Below are 20,800 nucleotides of genomic sequence, written 5' to 3'. Positions count from 1 at the left end.
CCTCTTGCGAAGCATTAAACTCCCCATTTCTTGCATACAAGTCACCCCTAGGTAGGCCCTAGGTAGCATATACAGCAGGGTGCAATGTAAGTAAAAGGCAGGACATGTACTTTTAAGTTTTACATGTCCTGATAATGTACAACTCCCAAAGTCGTTTTTCATTACTGTGAGGCCCGCTCCTCTCATAGGCTAGCATTGGGAATTTCTTAATATACTTTTAAGCTGTAATTCCTGATCAGCAAAGAGTAGCTTCTTCATGTTCCATATCACTGGAATGGTAATGAAAAATCCTCTTGGCTGATAAAGTTGGATTTATTATTAATATTTGCAGAAATGCCACTTTTAGAAAGTGGGCATTTCTCTGCTCTCACTGCTCTGTGTGCCTGACAGCCTGACTCCAAAACATGTATGGTCTAGATCAGTGTTCCCCAAACACCGGGCCGCGGACCGGTGCCGGTCCGCGGATCAATCGGCACCGGGCCGCCAGAGGTCTTCAAATCTTGAAGGCATGTTTAAATACAATTAAATTAAAATTATTAAATCAAAACAAGCGGGCCACGGAAAAATTATCAAACATTTACCGGTCCGCGGCGATAAAAAGGTTGGGATTCACTGGTCTAGATGACAGCTACATTTGTACATCCCCTCCAGACACCCACAACACAGGACACTTAACTGCATCTCCATACTGATGTGTCTTCCTGGGCAAGAAGGAAAGGAAGGGCTCACACTTCCACTTCAAAGGGTAGTGGCCTGAGCAACACAGAAAGGGCAGATTAACCCCAACTGATAGTCTGGACTATTCCATGGAATGAAAGGGGGACCTGTGCACTTCAGAGAGATCCTTTGACGTCATCCCCCACATCAAAGGCATTTTTGGGTACAAGTACTGGGGCTTTCACTCCCTGAAATGAGATCACTACTGGACTTGTGAAGAACTGTGCTGGAGTAAAGGCTGCTGTGCTGTAAGGATTGCCACTCTGCTGAACTGACTGTTCCAAGAACGACTTTTCTGTATTGCTGAGCCGTCCTGCTGATCTCTGCCCAGCTGAGGACAAAGACTGGACCCATCTTGCTGACCAGAATATCCCCATGGGTTTGCTGCCTTGCCCTCGGTTCTTCAGCAGTCTCAGGGAGATCAAAGACTGCTTGCAACCCTCCTGGTGCTGCAGGACTTGCCATCTATGAGTCTTACCCTTGCCTGAGGTGCCTCTCTCCAGTCCTGTGCCTCAGAAGTGGGTTCTGTAGCAGATACCTGCAAAAACTGACGCATCGCCTTGAGTATGTGTACAATTTCACTGCATCACTCCTTTGGCGCTGACGCCTATACAGCCTGCGTGGCTCGACAACACTGCATTGACTTCAACAAAGCCAGATGAAGATGCAGTGACCAGACACCGTGGAAAATACAGACATCGTTACCTTGACATCGGCACTTTGCCCCATCAAAGGTTCTGTTTCAGTGGACCCTGTGTGAGTTCTGTAGTTGGTCTTCATGGTTGACCTGAACTTTGGATTTGCACCGGTCCCTCACAACCTCAAACTTTTGACCGCTAGTGACTTCTATGGACTATTTCACATTTAATCTTTGAAAATTCATATCTCGATTTCTACTGATTTGATTTTTGTCGTTTTGGTCTTGTTATACTCAGATAAATATTCTCCGTTTCTAGAGTCTTTGTGGTGTTTTCCTTGTGTTACTCTGTGAGTGCGTGCATTTTACACAAATACTTTACACAATGCCTCTTAAAATAAGCCTGCCGGCTCTGTGTCAAGCTACCGAAGGGTGAGCACGGGTTAATTTAAAGTGTGCCTCTTACTATGATTGTGTTCTCTACTTGAACAGAGTGCACATCATTGCCAACTAGGAACCCGATTTCTAACAGGTGAGTAAGTCGTTATCATGCCCTCGGCCACAGATACTTTTCAAGTGTTGTTCCTCTGAAGCTGAAAGGTCATCTCTTGGAAATGGCTTGGTGAAAGTTCATTCACTGAATGTGAACTCAAACGTAGACTCTTGTAGTTGGCTTTACAATAAGTAGGAAGGAAATAGGAGAGTGGTGCAGGCAGGAAACAGAGGCGACAACAGAACTGACTACCACTAACCATGTTGGAGAAATCTTCCATCTCAGAGACTACATAGAGGAAGGAGATCACAGGCATGGGTAGCCCACTTTTCATCTACCAAAGAACTCTCATGAACACCACATACAATCAGGGGAGATCAGAGGGCATTTAATGCCAGACTAACAGGATTTGCACAGTTAAATCTGGAAGGGAGCTTTCCCACATGGGTTCAGCTAAAAATGCATGAATGCCATGACTAATAGTCAGTTCCCACCAGGCTCAAGTATGGTCACAGCCTGGTCAAGGAAACTGTATTCACCCAGTATAAAAGCAGTATCTCTCTGGGAGTAGCTCATCGCCCAAGAGAACCTAATAATCTGAAAGAGCAATGTATCAAAACTAAAGCGCAATACTTTTACACATTTCATGTACAAGAATAGAAAACAGGGATTTGACACCAAAAATGCAGTTTACATAACATACAAGACATACCCAGCACATAAACATCTGGACAGAATATATATTTCACTAGCAATGAATGTCTGTAAAGGATGATTGATATTACCAGCCAGCATACTTTGGGCGGGTGACTACCTCTTGCTTTCCGATGTAAAAGTGAGCCGTTATGTTTTCTATGTGGACCATCCCCACACTGGATCACAGGACTTGTAGATAAGTCTTCAATACCAAGAAGAGTGTTTTCAGATACAATAAGCTCATGTGCATATCAAACTTTTAATACAAAGCACTAAAGCAGAGTTTCCTCCAATGTGCTCCTCACCCGCACTCTTGGTGAGTCCGATGGCATGTCTGAATGGGCTCAACAAAGTAAGGAGTTCACAGCAGAAGGAATTACCTTTGCTCCCACATCTACCAGACTGGTTAATGTGGGAATAATGAAATCCCCCAACATCTTCTCATGTTCTTTGTTTTTATCAAAGACACCTTCAGCAAAACTTGTTAGGTGAACTATTAAGTCATTTTACACATGTTCGTCTGCGGGATCCCACTTCCCAACTGAAAAGATGAAAGAAACTCCAACTACAAAAGCTCCTTATTTTTTTAACTCCATTCAGGCATTCCATCTGTCCTAAATTAGGGCTCTATGATGAAACATGTCTCCATTGGTGGGTGAGGGCCCTTCGCCCTAAATGGAAACTCTTCTGGAATACTTTTCGTTATCCAATCTGGGCCAAAGTGGCTATACTTTTTGGTTTCATATGGTAAGTAGATTGCATAAAATACTTTCAAATTAACACATAGAAGCATTCCATACAGATAGTTTTAAATGGCCAACCTCCATCAAAACATTACTATTATGAACTACTAACCTGTTCAGAAGCAGAGAGCGGAAGGGGGAGGGATCCGAGCTCCTTTAGTAATTTGTTTGTATCCTTTGCAATCTGATTTGTGGAATGTTGTATCTGTTGACTTTAAAAGAGAATTGTTACAGTTAATATCAAACTACAACAATAAATCTCTGAAGAGTCAGTACCCGAATTAGAGTTTCAGAATGAAACGGCACAGAACATGTCCCTGTTTTGTTTCATAGAACTTCCTGAAGTTAAGTGACTTCTATGAAGGTTCTGCAATAGTCTGTCTATCTCTGGCACTACTTACACTCTCTACTATCGCCTGCATGCATTTTTTTATTTTTTATTTTTTTACAAGAACAATAAGTTAATGAAGGCCAAGCATGTGCTTTGTACTCTGCAAAACGTTTAACAAGATCATATCAACTGTGAGAGTGACTTGCTGTCACAGACTTCATGAGCCAATACTAAAGCAATAACCAACACAAGACATTATCAATGCTTTGCTCGAACTCTGATCTCATTTGAGGACGCAAACAAGCCATTAAAACAAACAGTCCCCATTTAGAAGACAACTCCCAACTGCTAGACTTCCCACACTAAGTAATCTCATTGATGTTGAAGTGTATTTGTGCTACTGTCAGTGGCGGCTGAAGACATATGGAAGTGGTTGAGCGTAAAAGATGGGTATAACCTTTATGCAGCCAGCAATGCAAGCAAGCTTAATGGACAAATGCGTGGTCCAGGGTGGGTCCTCCTTCCGAGAAAAAAGAAGGACTGCCAAATGGTGCATTTTAAAGTAAAATAATTTAGTGATAAAGCAAGGCTTATAAAGCAGTGGTAAGGTATAGTCTTGAAATATTAGACACATTAAAAACTGCCACATATATGACTGCAGCAATACGTTCAACAGTTACTGTAATGTGCAAATTGTATTGCACGACAACGTCAGCCCTTTTAAGGGTGTGCTTTTTCTGTGTCTTGCACTACATGCGGCATCAACTTTGGAAGAAAATGCTCTAACCAGGCTTTGGGAAGCACCCATGGCTACTGGCTGCGATCAGTATTATTGAAATATTTGCAGACAGGCCCTTAAGTAGGATGAAGAAAAGGGGTGCTCCTCTAAAAGAGAACATGTAAAATAAACGTCTGCGATAGCCACTGTGTGCCACACAACTGGTATTTTTGTTTCTCTATGAGATGTACTTGCATCCAGATATATAACACAACTACTAACATACACCTAAAACCTGCCAGTACGATTGTCAATGGTTGTTAGTTTAAGACAAATGAGTAACAACGATTTGCTATAAATAATTAACTTTGGATTTGTTTCAATGCTGACATTTTGAGACTGTGAATTAAATAGTATTGACGCCTATGGAAGGTGTTTTGGCCCTCAGCTATGTGTGCTTTATGTTAGATATACATGCAGTTTTTTCTGTACATATCTTGTTTATCTGCACATACTCTTTTTTCTCCTCTGCACCCTGTTTTCACTCTTCCACAAATGCACTTTCTTGCATCTCCCTCACTTCACCAATTCCAAACATACAGTGAGCTCACTCCCATTTAACCAATTTATTTCCTTTTGCCTTGTAAATATTGACATCTGAGCACCCCCTTCACACACGTCCCCAGAATTTCAATTGCAACTGGAAAACATGACAATAATTCTGTGGGCTCAGCAGAGAGACCAAATCACTGACAGGCACTTTGCTTTGGTTTCAGCTTAAACATCAGAGCTCTCAATCAAAGCCCCTAATAAACACCTAGATGGCTCAAAGCATGCATTATGCAAGAGTAGTAAGATGCACAGGGAAAAAACACAGAAACACAACATGATAAAATAGCTTACACTCTTGGGGAATGCAAGATTAAGTAAAACATGTGAAATAAGAGAGGAACTAAATCGCTGTAATACATTGCCTTAACGTTTTTAACATTCATTATTTGTAAAGCAACACATTTTTGGCATTAATGTTAAGGGCGTGAGGATAGGGCCAGTTTTATCACCATACAGCAGATAACTGTTTTTACTACAAGCACAAGTCTCAGTTTGGGCCTACTTCAGGACCCATCAGAGGTGGTAGCCTTCGAACCCCTGAGGCCAATAAGCATCAAAGAAGTCATCAAAGCATTAAAAAAAATAGTGCCCCTGGTAAGGAGCCATGGCCAGATTGGCTACCCGTTGACACCTTTAAATCCACTGAATCGTTACTGGTACCCATACTAACTCAGGTATGTAATGTGGCAGGGCACGGTTACTTCCCTAAAACATGGAGCGAAAGTATAATTGTACCCATATTTAAAAAAGGGAGACAGGGAAGACACAAGGTGCTATCACCCCATATCTCTATTAGATTCCTCTGTAGAAATAATGGAATGGGTAATTTTGGCAATATTAGAAGTTTCGGCTCAGGAAAATCATATACTGACTGACTCCCAATATGGGTTCAGAAAAGAAATTGGCACAATGGAGCAGGGCATTAACTTAGATTTGATAATCAGTAAATATATGGTGGTACCTCAGGGGCACATTCAGCTCTGCTTTGCAGATTTGAGTAGCGCATTCGATTTAGTGAATCACGCCAACATGGGAGCCCCAGTCAACATCATATGCCATCTTTCACAGCTGTACGCCTCTTTAACAGCTTGCGTGCTCTTTGGTAAAAATGGGGAATGCACAGACAAGTTTAGGGTTACAAAAGGCATCAGGCAGAGCTGTGGCATGGCCCCGATCCTATTTTCATTATACATCAATGGGGTCAATGCCAATGTACCCAAAATAGGTTTCCGTGCCACCCCAATTTTATTATATGCAGATGACGCAGTGTTGCTATCCAGGACAGCAAATGGCCTTCAGCTTTTAATTGATAATTTTGTATCCTTTATGGGGGCGGAAGTCTAAAATTTAATTTAACCAAAATGTATACCATGGTATGTGGCAAGGGAAGAAAGAAGAGTAGGTCTCAATTTACAACAGGCCAGAACCTTGACCATGTAAAAACCTTTACCTACCTGGGTATTTTATTCTCACAGGACGGGCACTAGGGCCCTCACCTAAAAACCACCAACCAAATATGTATTGGGGCCTCTGACTGGGTTTTTAGATTTGCAAATAAAATCTAACAAAACGTATTAGAGAACTGTGAAACTATATAAAAGCAAATGAATCCCAGTTGCTTTATACGGGCCACCAATTTGGGGCATGACAAACAGTAAACAGATCCAGATTCAGGAGAATAATACCTTTTTTGTGTAGACTTTTTAGCACTCCTGTGGGAAACCCCAGCCCACAAAACACATAAAGAACTTTATGTTCTGTATTCCCTAAATCAAAGGCCTGGACATCAAATCTACCCATGTGCCCATGTGATGGAAAAACTCTACAATGGTTTTTATGCTGTTCTGCAAATTTTGAGAAGAAATTACCTCAAGTGTCCTTCGACACCTTAATTTTAACACAGGGCTTAATTTATCATCAAGCGGCTGTTGATTTTCTCAGAAGTTTGACAGATGTTTATACTTGTTATGCTACTGTGACCTACATTAAGAATGCAATAAGGAGGCGTAAATCATTGAGATACCTAGAAACGCTGTGATATAAGGAAGAATAAGTAAGGGTTTGGATTGTTACCTGCAAAAATAAAGCACACCCCTGAATGAAATACTATGCGAGGTCCCTTGCCCAGTTTGAAATGAGAATAGGCCTTCTTTTAGACTGCACTAGTGAACGGTGTTTATTACCTTTACGCTTGCAATTTGCACCAACACATATTTTATGCTGGCTATTTGCGAGACTTTTAAATGTATTTATTTTTATTATGATTCATGGATGTCTATCACTTTTTTATGGTGGTAAATTGCACTTATAATATTTTGTGTTGTCTGTGTGTGAAACTTTAATATGTATTTTTTTTTGGTTGCACTATGCTTTTATGGATTTCCTGTATAACTCCGAATAAAGTTTATTCTGACTTTGAATTGACAGTCAACAGTCGAAGCCATTTCAGAAAGAAATCCATTCTTCTGCCAAAGATATATCCTTTCACAAAGCTATTGATAGAAAATTACTTCACAGACTTTTTAACGGCAAAGAAAATGTTAGTTTATCTTGCATGTGAGGAAAGGCAATGGTTAAAAACATCTGGCTAAAAGTAAGTAGTGAAACCAGGAGTCAGCAAGAACAATCTTCCTGCTATGCGCCTTCAAGTAACCAGACAGGTTCCAAGCACTTGCTAATGTTTTCTTTTTTATAACCTACGGATTAGAAGCTCAGGATACTATAGAAACCACTGAAGAGGTTTAACTGAACATTTCAACAATTGCATAACATCAGCGGTTGTCAATTAGAATTACCCAACGAAAACGTCTAAACATACTTGCAGTACATTTATACTATGGAAAGGAAGGTGGACTTGTTTGACTCTTTGCCTTGGACTGAAAGGTGCCCACAATTTTTTCAACTTTATTAGATCTCTCAAGATTAAGAAACAGGAAACAGCACTGAGGGTCGTAACTGTACCTGTATGCACCATTATTCTAAGTAACCAGGTATGGGTTTCATCTACTTTGTCCGCCCATAAGTCGACATGCCATCTATTGGCTTTGGGAGTACTTACAAGGCATTACACAAATTCTAATGAACATGGAGCATATTAGTCACACAACAATTTTATAATTCTTTAGAACATATGACTACTTGGCAAACAAAATACATCTTATCCAACTGGCTTAGCCATCTTTTAACAGTGAAATGACAGTACCAAATTATTTTTACAAGCCAGACCGACAGAGTAAAAATGTATTTTCATGGTAATATTATACTTACAGATTTTCCAACAGTTGACTGTTGTCCTGCTTTGTACCCAGCTGACTGACCATGTTCCGTATCTGAGCAGCTAGACAAATAAAGATACGAAAATGTCAAGTGCGTTACAAAATTCGGTTATGCTTTTCTTGTCAAAGAAATGACATTTAGAAGTAAACAAAGAACAGGTAGCCTCAAGGGCAATGTTGGGAAGGGAATGTTCCCGGAGTGGTAAACAGGTGTGTACCCCTTCCCTGAGTGCCCCACTGCTAGTGAAACTGGTAGACTGGCTTTAAAGTTTGCCCTGAGTTCTCACTAACTTAGTAGTACTTAGATGCCTAGACCTGTCCCTGACAGTACGAAGTCCAGGACCTGTTCTGTGACCTGGACAGACACGCCAAATGTAACCTCGTAGTAGGCAGTGTTCTAGTGCCCATGACCTGGACCTATCACAAATTGACAGAGCAGCACACTGCATTTAATGATCTATAGTACAACTAGAATTTTTACTTGTGATAGGGCAGCCGTCTCACTGCTCATGTTTAGTTCCATTGTGATGTGAAACCCAGAACTTCGCACTAACATCCAATGTGAATGTAAAATGTGTATATGTACAGCGAGTGTGTGTTACATGTATAGTAGTTGGACTCAGTGTGCTGTTTATGCCTTATGAGTACCTGGGCTAATAGGAACAATTTTGGGTGCTCCTGCTTTAGCATGGCACAACATGGGTAATAAGGATAAGGAAAGCTTCCCCTTCTAGAATGGAAGAGTCCTGCCTGCATTCCTGTCACTAGAGGGTGGAGACCCAGACAATGAAGTGAGGAGGATGGAGAAAGGGCTACCTTTAGAAAGTCTGTAAGGACCTTAGCAAAGAACTGCTGATTAGTTCTTCCTGAGCACTACCATTTGGTAGATGGTAGGGGTGGGACTGAAGTTTCAGTTGTTCAAGACGAGGGCGTTTCTGGACGGGGCTGCCATTTTGTTTGTCTTAGATTACACCCTCAGGAAAGTTGATGACAGCCAGGAGCAGAGAACCTGCACTTCATTGTGCCCACATTTTGGGTAATTCTGCTCAGAGCCAGCCACCTGCTGTGTAAGCCTTTATTTTGCATTAACGGTGTGTGTTGCAAGCGGCCCGAAATGACATCTTAAAGTGAATCAAGCAAAATTGGTTTGAAGGCCTTTTGACAGCAGTTCCACTTTCCCCCGTCTGTAAAATGTATATAAATGTGGGACCAAAACCACTCTACTTAGTTCCAGTCCCAGGTTCTTCAAAATCAATTGAGGAAGTGCTCCATGGGGTACTTGAAGAGCTGTTCACAAGCAGAGCTGGTGCCTGACTGACAGTTAGATTCCTAAAGGTAAGGGGACATCATCAGAAGTCAACACTTTATGGTGGAGAAGCTGAGGGTCTACTTAAACAGCCTAAAAGCCTTCCCACCTGCAGAGAACAGGAAGGTGTGTTTCTGGCCCTGAAGGAATATAGACTGCCCATGTGGATGTGAGCCCATTCCCAGCATGAGAGGCATCCAGAGAAAGAGGACAATGCAAAAGTAATTACCAGTGGTTGAGATTAATTCAAGCTTTCCAGCCACCATTTTCTTTAAATTTTAGTATGCCACCCTAAGTGGGTCATGTATGCGCAGACAGGGGTCCTGTGCCCACTGTCACTGGAATCACGCTGTACCTGACTAATGAGCCCAAACTAGTGTGAAACTGGTCTTGGGTTGCTTGTATTTCAGTTCAAGGAGGATCTGACCTGGCAGTTTGGGATAGACTTTCCCCAATTGGGGCAGAGTCCAGACTGATTTACATATGGCTGGGTCCAAACTGAGGTGGCAAGGTGTGCAAAATAATGAACTGGGATGTGGCCCCGAGTAATTGGCAGTGGCTGAAATCAATTCAAGCACTCCATTCATCACTATTTCGTATACTTTAGAATGCAAAGGATTCAGCAGGGGTGATCTGGTTCAAATGAGCATCCCTCCACTTGTCTTGCTGCACCGTTCATGAGTAAGCTGTGGGGATATATGTAGAGGAAGCATGTGTATTTTAAGAGTTTATTCATACTGCCTTCTAAATTGAGCCCCTAGTGGCTACAAGTGTCCTAGATTTGATGATACTGTGTTACACTGTATCAGAGTTGCTATCCCTCCAACGCACCCTGGGCAAGCCTTTCCCACTTGTTGCTTCTGGAGAATCAAGAGTACAAAGAAAGCAACTTGATTACTGAATTGGAACTAAATAGAATCTTAGGGATTACAATTCCCTTATGCCTCTAGTAAAAATAATCCCTGACAAAGATGCCTGAAACAAGGTGTGCACTTCACCGAGGTGGGTAGACACAAACACCCAACCTCCAACTGCTAGACATGGGGGCAGTGCAAAATTATTAACCATGGTAATAAGTGGTATGAGTTTAATCCAGTAACTACCACTTTACCAACATATGTAGGTTGTTAACTCTGTATGTAAAATCTGGGCAGGTTCCATAGCACAGTGACATTTCTTTGGTAAAAATAGTCTCCGAGTCTCATCATCAGAGCACTCACACCTCAGTTCTGTAATGAGCATGATGGAGAATATGGAACTAGAAGGCATGTTTTTTTTTCTACTAGTCTATCCTGTTGTGACACCTTGTGCATTTCTGGGTAATCACTTTGGAAACATATTTCTGCTCCCTTTTATAACAGCTGGAAAAACGTAAATCGAACTAAACACTGGTAGTAAGTACGTGATAAGACAATAGGACTGCGACCAAACAATCATTTGATTTTATCCATGGGGGAGAGAACACAAAGTCTCACAGTCCATTCACTAAAATATGCTGTAGTGAGAAACTTATGAATCTTGAAACAATGAGTCCTACACTGTGACGTTAGTACTACTGATTGTCCAAATTGTTTGAAAAAAGTCAAATCATATGCTTCTTACAACTTTGTCCCCTTGATTGCCATTATTTAAAAAAGCCACTGGGTGCTCAAGCCAGATGCCTGGTGTGGGCTCAGTTTGAAGTTCCATTGAACTTTTGATTTAGAGTGAAAATTAACTGAGGGTTCATGTGGCTACTATCTGCCACCTTTGCACTAACCTCATGCACCAAGAATAAAACACAAAGCATGAACATTTGAGGTAAATCGAGAGGGAAGAAACATACCCACCTACTAGCTGAATTGCACAAATGAAGCCAGAAAACCGGGCAGCAATCCTATTTAACCCATTTGACCAAAATGTGCGATCCTATGTTTTGTTTCACTTTGTCTTCATTAAAAATGTGATTGGATCTTGAAATACAGGAGTTCAGAATGTGTGTTGTACAAAACTATAATAAATTATAATGTTGTTTCATGTTTTATAACAACATAAGCCACCAGAATGGTGCCCATGACAAATGCCATGCTTATCGATTTACTAAGGCATTGCTGAAAGGACGCTTCCTGAATGTTTCCAAATTCATGTTTGAAAACTATCACTTTTAATAAATGCCTCTCAATATAGTGATATCATATGATATACTAAGATTAAATGCTTCTGCATGGTAATGAAATGCACTTTTTTCATTTTGAAGAGATGTTATCATATTTTTACATGTTTGTTGCAAGATTTCTTTACAAATGAAGGTGTTTCTACAGGTAAGTGGTGCAGGACATCATATTTAGTTCCATTCCTCCATCTCAGTTAATGTGTAAATAAATGGTTCCTATTGGTTTAACATCTTTGTAAATGTTAATACTCCGTCCAGTAAACACTACTACAGGTATCCATGCGGGGGTGTTGTAGATGTTTGAGGGCACATGTGAAGTTCAGGAAGATTGCAAGAGGCCACCGGGCTGTACTTTGATCATCTCTGGGATAGACTTACATGTCTCTACCACCTCATATCAGAAACTGAAGTCTCCTTCAACTGAGTTTGAGTGTAAAGTAACTAGCAGTAACTTTTCACCTCTTGGTAGAGATCTCCGCCAAAGGGGTGGTGATCTCCATATAGGAAGGTATAGGGAAATGTAATAAAAAAATTAAAATGTTTTTGTTTTTTGATAATAGTGTATAAATGCTAAATAATTTAACATTTAGCAATCTGAAAATAATAAAATATAATTTTGCAACCTATTAACTCATCAAATCAAATGTGTATTATATAATAAAATGATTGAAAAGTATTCAATTAATAAATATTATTAAACAATTTTAAAAAGTACCCACCCTCGGTAAAATTTTTAATGATTTTTTAGTAAACTTGGTTAAAAGTTGTGTCTTTAAGGGATGTAAATACTTATTACATTTTAAAAGTTGAAACATTGTTTTTTTTTATTGTGCACACACACACACACGCACACAAAGAAAAAACATCATCAGTACTCCGTATATTTGCCAAGGGCTTTTTGCAATGTAGTGCACTGGATCTTTTACTGCAACTGTTACATTAAATCTGCTAAACAGACTCTCAGCACATATGCTCAGCTGTGTGAAAGAACAGAATTACGATGAAGAGGTAAACAGCTAAGTTAACAACAAACTGAGTATTTACTCACAAGTTCTAAATATGTACAATATGAAAAATCTCATTAAAAATCTATAAATCATTAGGAAATTGCGGACTTTTCAGTTACTCATTGACACTAAGAAATAATGTGATATTTGAAATATTTGAAAATGGAGAAACAAAACACAATCATCGCCATGATGAACAAGTGAATGCAATAAAACACTGAAGGGGCCATAAGTAAGATGCTGGTAAACCAGAATATCACTAAACTGATGCAAAAATGAGTAACATACAACAAAGGTTTAAAAAGAAGTGGTGGCTCCTCTTATCGGGCTTAGGGGCTATGCCCCCTTGTTTTCTGGCCTTTTTGTTTTTATTATACCAAAAGTGAATAATAACTTATTAATCAATCTTGGTATAGTAAAAATGCCACCCTCCTTTGGGTATGGCAACAGCCTAATTCTAATGGTTGGCGCAGGTGCACAAAGACTCCTGCACAGCATTTAGAGAAAGACCACCGGGGCTGGAAAAATCTCATCCCTGACCTTGGGGGCCCTGGCATGCCTCCTCTGTCCCCCCCCCTCTATTTTTGACATGCCAAGCACCACAGCTAAGGGTAGATATGGGTGCTGGAGGTTTTAGTTCTGCAGTGCCAGTAGCTATATACCAATAAGCCTGTCACTCTACCCATTTCCCAACTCATCAGAGACTTGGGAGAGAGTGGGGGACAGAGCGTAGAATAAAATATCAAATCCGACACTGCGCAGATTCGAGGTTTCAGTTTTATGTACCAGCACAAGAAGACGAAAAGCGAAGGAGTCCAAATAAGACCTGCAGCAAGGTAAGGTTAAAAAAAAAAAAAAAAAAAAAAAAAAAAAAAAAAAAAAAGCTTTAAACCTTTTAAATGTTGTGTGCTGTGCATATGGGTAAATGTGTGTATTTATGGGTAAATGTGTGTCTGCGAATCACATCGTGAGTATGTGGGGTCTGTACACGTGAGTAAAAGTAGGAGGATCAGTGGAGGGAGTCTGTGAGTGATAGGAAGAGTGAGTATGAGTGTGAATGAATGATAGTGAGTGAGGGAGAATGAAGAGTGTAACTGTGAGGGAGAATGGTTAAGCATTACTGTTCGTAAGACTGAGCAAGTCATAGCCTGAGTGAGTGAGCATGAACAAGAGAGTGAGACTCTTTGGGTGAGTTTGTCAGAATGTGTCTGGATGAGTGGGCTTGAACAGGAATGAGTGGGAATAATTGAGATAAGGTGAGTCCGTGAGACTAAGACAGACTAAGAATGAATGGAAATGAGTGAAACTAAGTGAGACTGACTGAGAATAAGTGAGACTGAGTCACATCCTGAGTCAGAGAATGAGTGACAGAATGCATTGGTATGAGTGGAACTAAGTGGAGACTTAGGGAGACTAAAGGAGTCAGATTGAGATTTGGTGATAGATGAGTCAGGGTGAGATTGAGTACGAGTGAGTGGGGCTGAATGAGCATGAATGAGATTGAGTGAGATTGAGTTAAACTAACTGAGAAAGAATGAGACTAAGTGAGTGAGTGAGAATGAGAATGAGTGTATATAACAATTGATCGGTTCTAAGCCTTAGTAGGGTCCAGCCGCACCAAGACTTCAGACAAATGTGTTTTTAATGTAAAGAAGCTCAGTGTAATTTTGTGACTCAAAGGAGGAAGGCAGTTCACATGTTTCTCTATTGTGCCTTCTTTCTTCTTTCCTTTCCTCAATGAACCAACACTGTGACTAGAGTACACAGTGATACACAGTGCATTGCTCTTTAGCAAGTAGACAGTGTGGAAAATATTAAGTGGACAGTACATATCTTTGGGTTCAAATGAATTTTCTTGACCTGCCATGTGGCATGAATTAAACAAATGGGTGTCAGAGAATAAAAAGATCTCAGTTTATTATGTGTAAATGTAGCGTGGTAAAGGATCCTGCAAATTGTTTGGTAAATGTCATTGGTATTCCAAAGATGATCCTTCCAAGCAATTTTCCTTAGAATTGATCTTTGTCTGGAGAAAATAGTGCATGTATCAGAGCTTCAGAAACTAGGAAAGGAGGAGTCCTAAGGGAACAATGGAATGTTTTTTCTTGATTTGTATTATGAAGCTTTAAAAGAAATATTCTTCAAGATGAAGGATTTAAAAGACTTATGAAAAATCAGAGGACCAATTAAAAAGTCTGAAAGTGTGAAATGGTCATTGTAGGAAGCTGGCCTGGTATGTGGTGAGGATCGGTGGTGTTATTACCTTATTCCAGGTCCAAGTATCTCGGATTAGTGAAGTGTAGGCAGTGTCTAGGAAGCCAGGGCTCTCTATAGGTAGCTGAGGATGAGAAGCCAAGACTTATCTAGGAAACATGCAAAGCATATGCAATACCACTATAGTCACACAGCAACTTATCACATATGAAAGAATCACGCAGTGTTACAAAAATAAAGGTACTTTATTATAGCAACACAACACTAGATTATTTGCAGGCAGTTCCCCTCAACTGGAGGAAAGTACACACTAATTATATATACACAATAGCTATCAGTAAATAGCATAGAAGCAACAAGCATTGGCAATACTTAGTGAAAATAGCAAGGGCCCTAGGGGGGTGGGGGCAACCCATATACTAAATAAATTGAAATGCAAGATACAGTCCCCCACCCAAGGATGTGGAGTTGTTAGAGGGGAGCTGGAAGAACTAGGAATCCCAAGAGGTGAGTACCTGAGTGACCCCAGTGACCAGGAGCGCAGAGGTAAGTATCTTGTCTTCCCAAGGAGTAACAGGAGGACTTGGAAAAAGGACTGTACAAGAACAAGACCAGACAGAAAGAAACCAAAAGTTGATTCCAGTAGAAGAGGACCTGCAAAAGAAGGGGACAGAGTCCAGTCCACGATGGAGTGTCCAATGGGAGCTGGAGCTACTACCCACCCTTCTGTGGATGAAGAACCAGGTCGACCAGGGGAGAAGAAGACCAGCTGTGAAGCCCAGGAGGTGAAGAGGAGTCCTTGGAGTGGTGCAGATGGTATCCCACATCGGTTGTCGGGTCGCAGATGCTCAGTGGTGCAGGAAAACCACCAACTTGGCAAATGTAAGAGGAGCAAAAGAAGAATTGCAAGGCTGAAGAGGACCAGCAAAGCCCAAGGGACTCAATCCTTGGAAGTGAGTCAGAGGTGACCCTCAGCAGTCAGGAGATCCAACAGAAGCAGTCGCAGCCCACACAGGCAATCCACTGGCAGCAGTCACAGCAAGTCACAGTGAGGCCCATTCAGAACACCTGAAGAGGAGCCACACGTCGCTTGAGCAGCAGAGAGGAGACAGTGCTTTGCAGGAAGAAGTGCTGGGGGCCAGAGCTACTCAGAGCCTGAAGTCTTGGATACTAGGGATACCATCCTGTAAGGAGAGGCATCCAGAGAAAGAGGACAATGCAAAAGTAATTACCAGTGGCTGAGATTAATTCAAGCTTTCCAGCCATCATCTCCCAAGTTGGACAGTGGGCTCAGAGGACCAATCCAGACCACCTCCAGTGATGAAGGATCCACACAGCTCCGGAGAAGAGCAGATCTAAGCACCCAGACGTCATTGCAGTTGGTGCCTGCAGATGTAGGGGAGTGACTCCTTCACACCAAGGGAGGTTCCTTCTTGCTTCTTGGTGCAGGCTGAAGTCTTGTCGACCCCAGAGGATGCATAGCTGGGGAAATGTAGTTGCTGAAGGAGCCGGAGAAACAATTTTGCAAAGCGAAGTCGTTGCTGGATTTGCAGCTATGTCGGTTCCTGAAAAGTCCAGTTGCGGCTCCAGTGGCCAGAAGATGAAGTAAATGATGCAGCAGTGTCCTGGTGTAATCTTGCACATCGAGTCTTGGGACCTGCTCTCAAGGGAGTCCCTAAATAGCTCTAAAAGGGGGTTTAGTCACCTAGTAAGGTGACCCCCCTATCAGGAGGGGGCTGGGACGTTAGCTGCCTGACCTAGCCACTCAGATGCTCCCAGAGTCCTCTGAACATCTTGGTTTCAAGATGGCAGAATCAAGTGGCCATCTGGAGGAGCTCTGGGCACCACCCCTGGGGTGGTGATGGACAGTGGAGTGGTTACTCCCCTTTCTTTTGTCCTGTTTTGTGCCAGAGCAAGGGACCGGGGGTCCTTGGGCTGGTGGAAACCGGTTTATGCATGGAGGGCACCAAATATGCCCTTCAAAGTAAACCGGTAGCTTGGGGAGGCTACCCCTCCTAAGCCTTGGAACACATACTTCCAAGGGAGGGGGGTTGCCTCCCTCTCCTACAGGAAATCCTTTATTCTGCCTTCCGCTGCCTGAGCTGGTCAAGCAGAAGGAGGACAAAAACCTGTGTGAGAGGCGGCGGCAGCATGGGCTGCCTGGAAAACCCCAGAAGATTGGTAGAAGCAATACTGGGGGTCCTCTAGGGCCCCCCCCCAGAGTGCATGGAATCATACAACCAATACTTGCAACAGTATTGCGGTATTATTCTGACATGTTTGATACCAAACATGCCCTGGTTCTGAGTTACCATTGTATAGCTGGACACCCGTGTCCAGTACACAGGTAAAATGGCTTCCCCGCACTTAAAAATTCCAGTGCAATGGAACTGGAGTTTGAAGGGGCACTTCAGCTCAGGCAGGGATGCCCTCACACACCGGGACCTGCACCCCACACTCTGGGCTAGGAGGGCCTACCATAGGGGTGACTTGGTTACCTGGTGCAGTGACCTGTGGTGAAAGGGTGCATGCACCTTTTCACGCAGGCTGCAATGGCAGGCCTGCAGACACACTGTGCATGGGCTCCCATGGGTGGCATAATATATGCTGAAGCCCATGGAGAACCCCTGGTGCCCCAATGCCCTGGGTATCTACGTACCATATACTAGGGACTTATAAGGGTGCACCACTATGCCTATCGTGGGGTGTGCAAAGTCCTAGGAAAACACATTTAGAGGGAGGGAGTACAATCACTGGGGTCCTGGTTAGCACGATCCCAGTGAAAACAGTCTAAGCATACTGTTACCAGAGGGTACTTTCCTACAGTCAGAGATGTTACCAAGCCCACCGCCTCTACAAAACACTTCCTTCTTGTACCCAAACTTGGGTGACTTACAGAAACATGATGACCAACCTGAACACATTATAAAAGTCTTCACCCAGATATTTTAGCACCTTTCACCCTTAAGTTCTCTGAACATCCTATAGCCGATCTTTAATCACCCGATGTGGTAAGAATGAGGAAACACCTTCCCAAAATGTAAGATGGGGGTTGCATTTCCACCAGTCGCTAGTCATACCATACGTTTCACTACAACAACTGATCCTATCACTGCACCACTAAGACAGTTACTACAGGGAAAATGGGGGAGAAACTCCTCGCCCATACCTCTGCATCCAGGGGGACTTCAGAAATGTAGTGAAAAGTTTTTCCTAATATTAGACTTGTGCCACAAACATTTAAAGAGCTTATACTTGTGTTGCTGTAATTCCAATTGGGCTGACATAAACCAACTACCACGAATAAGACTGCCCGAGAGATTCTCCAGAAGTTGAATGCAACAGGGTTGCCACCGACAGAGGACCCAAATTTAAAGCTGAAGTACCAGCTTCTTGTGCATGCTTCTTGAGAAAATAACTGAGCTATTTTTCCCCAATCTGTCCTGCAGGGATAAATCTAACTGTAAATAACAGAGTAATTCCTAGAAAATTACCTGGATCACCTCAAAGATGGTCAGAGGTGTGGAATTTTATAAAATATCTGCATGTCCACGAGAAAGGTTGCTTTATAAATCTACCTGTTCTGTAAAAAATCTACTTGTCCTTTTGGTGCCTTGTAGCGCAGCAACAAAATATGGCAGCAAAGAGCTCCGGTAGTAGCCTTTCTGATTATGCCAGGGATAATACTACAGTAGGGCTTGAATACTAACAATCTCAAGCTCTAATATACTAATTTCCTTATTTTGCCACCTCTCTGCAAGTCTACATACTGGGGCTAGAGGATGCAGTAAGCAATAGTTCCAGGGCTGGTATGACTAAATCTGAGCAAATTTACTGAAATGCATGTGTTAAGTATTTTCACCAGATCTTCTCAAATCTTGTCCCATACTGAGAAAGGTTGGAAATCTGCTCCTGACAAGGGCAGAAGAAGGAATTTTTCAAATATTGGGAAAAAAAGTGGTTGGAGGGCAAGTGAACTTGTAAGCGCTCAACAGAATTTAAAGTGAACAAATTTACACATTCATATTTGCTTGTGCTAAAATTCAGAATACAAATATTTTCTAAGAGTATGATTTTGTGGTCTACTTCTGTAAATTCTCATGAATTCATGAAAGCAAAGAGTAGGCAAAGACATACACCATGGGTGCACTGTTGTGACTTTCTTTAAGAACCGGACCCCAATTACATCTGGCGCTAACCATGACATTTTGTCTTTATAAAAATTCTATTTCTCTCTATCCATCTATCGGCTGGGTTTACTGCGAGTGATGGCGATCTGCCTTTACACAAGGAGCATATTGGTACACAATGTAGTTTTGTCTAGTGCCAGGAGCTACTGTGGCAGTGTGTTCTTTTGAGGCCAATGTCTATTACAATGGTGAGCGCCTGGCAGCTCCCACAACAATAAAGTGTTACAACAGCCATGTCAAAACAAGACACGCATTGATAAAATCAAAAGCCTGACCACCAATGTCAGATTGGTTGGTTTTGCCAGTGCCTGTTTATTTTCATGTTTCTTAACAGCTACACTGATTTTCCACTATGAATATTTTTGGGGAAATACTAGAACATATCAAAACAGTTTACTAATTGATGCTTCAAAGAAATAGTAGCTAAAACGTCTCAGTAATTTAGCAAATTAGCAAAACTTTTTTCCCTACTTGGATTTTTGTTTCTGAGCATTTTATTTCGAAAGCAAAGAATCATCAGTCTTGCTTACAAGCTTCTGCAAACATTTGCATCTAATCAGAGAGCACTCTGGGAGCATTATACGTAGCATCATATTGGTAAGCTTTTCAAACTTGTGTAAACATGTTTTTTTACTGGTACCACTGTCAGTACAGTGTGATTTGACATTTCTTAGCTGCCAATAAAGGCTAATAATTAAGGCTTTGCATTATTGAACCATAACTACAAGTTTAAACACCATTAACATAAATACACAGATATTACCTCAACTGCAGACAGTACCCTTCCCTGTAAACTGGCAGCCAAAGGGTTTGTGCTGCAGGGGATTGAAGTACTTGTCCCAAGGACAAAATAAACATGAAAACTATTTGTCCTTGATCGCAAACAAAAAGCCCTGGGCGTAAGGCTGTAGGAAATCCACACCACTGTAAGATGTTTTTGAACAACACTCTGGCATAACAAGACCATAAAATAAACTGCTTAACAAGCTCTAGCTGCTGCATTTGTACATACTGAACATTGACAACATTGTAAGCACTTTTTATTGCATCATTACACCCTGCAGCAGTTGGGTGGTAAACGTACAGGGTGGAAATCAAGAACCTAGATAAGCTAGCACTGGTTGCTGACCATTGTCTGACTTGTCAAGAAAGAAAGAAAACACTGAAGCAAAATGAACGACCCTTCAGATTCAGCATCGTCAACTGAGGGAAAGTGGATGCAGAAGGGCATTCCAAAAGGGAAAAGGTAGGGGACAGGGAATGGGAAAGTGGGGTGGGTTGAGGGTGATGGGGTGGGTTGAGGGGGGGAGGGAGGGATGGATTGCTATTATTGTAGACAGGAAGAGCATTGTAAGAATGCCTTAGTCATTCCAGCAACATAAAACGTCCCCTTAACTCATACCCTTGCCACGCACTGCTAACTACTGCACATATTACATCAATCATGACATCTTCCATGACATCACTGCAACATTTTCAATTACATTGTTGACGAGAAAACGGAGCATGGCAGTGGTGAGAGTTATAGTACTTTAGGACACTAGTTACAGTAACTAGAGATGTAATTGGTTAATTTCTTTTTTTTTGTGTGAATATGTATACATTTTTTTTTTCACTGAAAAAAAACCGAAGGTTAAAGTAACGTAATAGGGAGGTGAAAATGTCAGTGACAACATTAACGTTTTGATCTATAAAAAAAAAAAAAAAAA

General features: G+C 41.6%; 1 protein-coding gene across 2 annotated transcripts in view; it reads right to left on the bottom strand.

Annotated features, from left to right (window-relative positions):
• The window catches only part of STX12 (syntaxin 12), a 177,938-nt gene that overhangs the window by 137,725 nt on the left and 19,413 nt on the right, over window positions 1-20,800 (bottom strand). For both annotated transcript variants that reach the window (XM_069225102.1, XM_069225103.1), the window contains exons 2-3: window positions 8,215-8,284; window positions 3,399-3,498 (exon numbers count right to left, since the gene is read on the bottom strand). In XM_069225102.1, the coding sequence (XP_069081203.1) occupies window positions 3,399-3,498; window positions 8,215-8,284 (170 nt within the window). The remainder of the gene's footprint in view (window positions 1-3,398; window positions 3,499-8,214; window positions 8,285-20,800) is intronic.

Source organism: Pleurodeles waltl, chromosome 3_1 (assembly GCF_031143425.1).
Source record: "Pleurodeles waltl isolate 20211129_DDA chromosome 3_1, aPleWal1.hap1.20221129, whole genome shotgun sequence".
Lineage (NCBI taxonomy): Eukaryota > Metazoa > Chordata > Amphibia > Caudata > Salamandridae > Pleurodeles > Pleurodeles waltl.
Note: the sequence above shows the minus strand (reverse complement) of the source record. Positions and strands in the feature narration are given on the sequence as shown.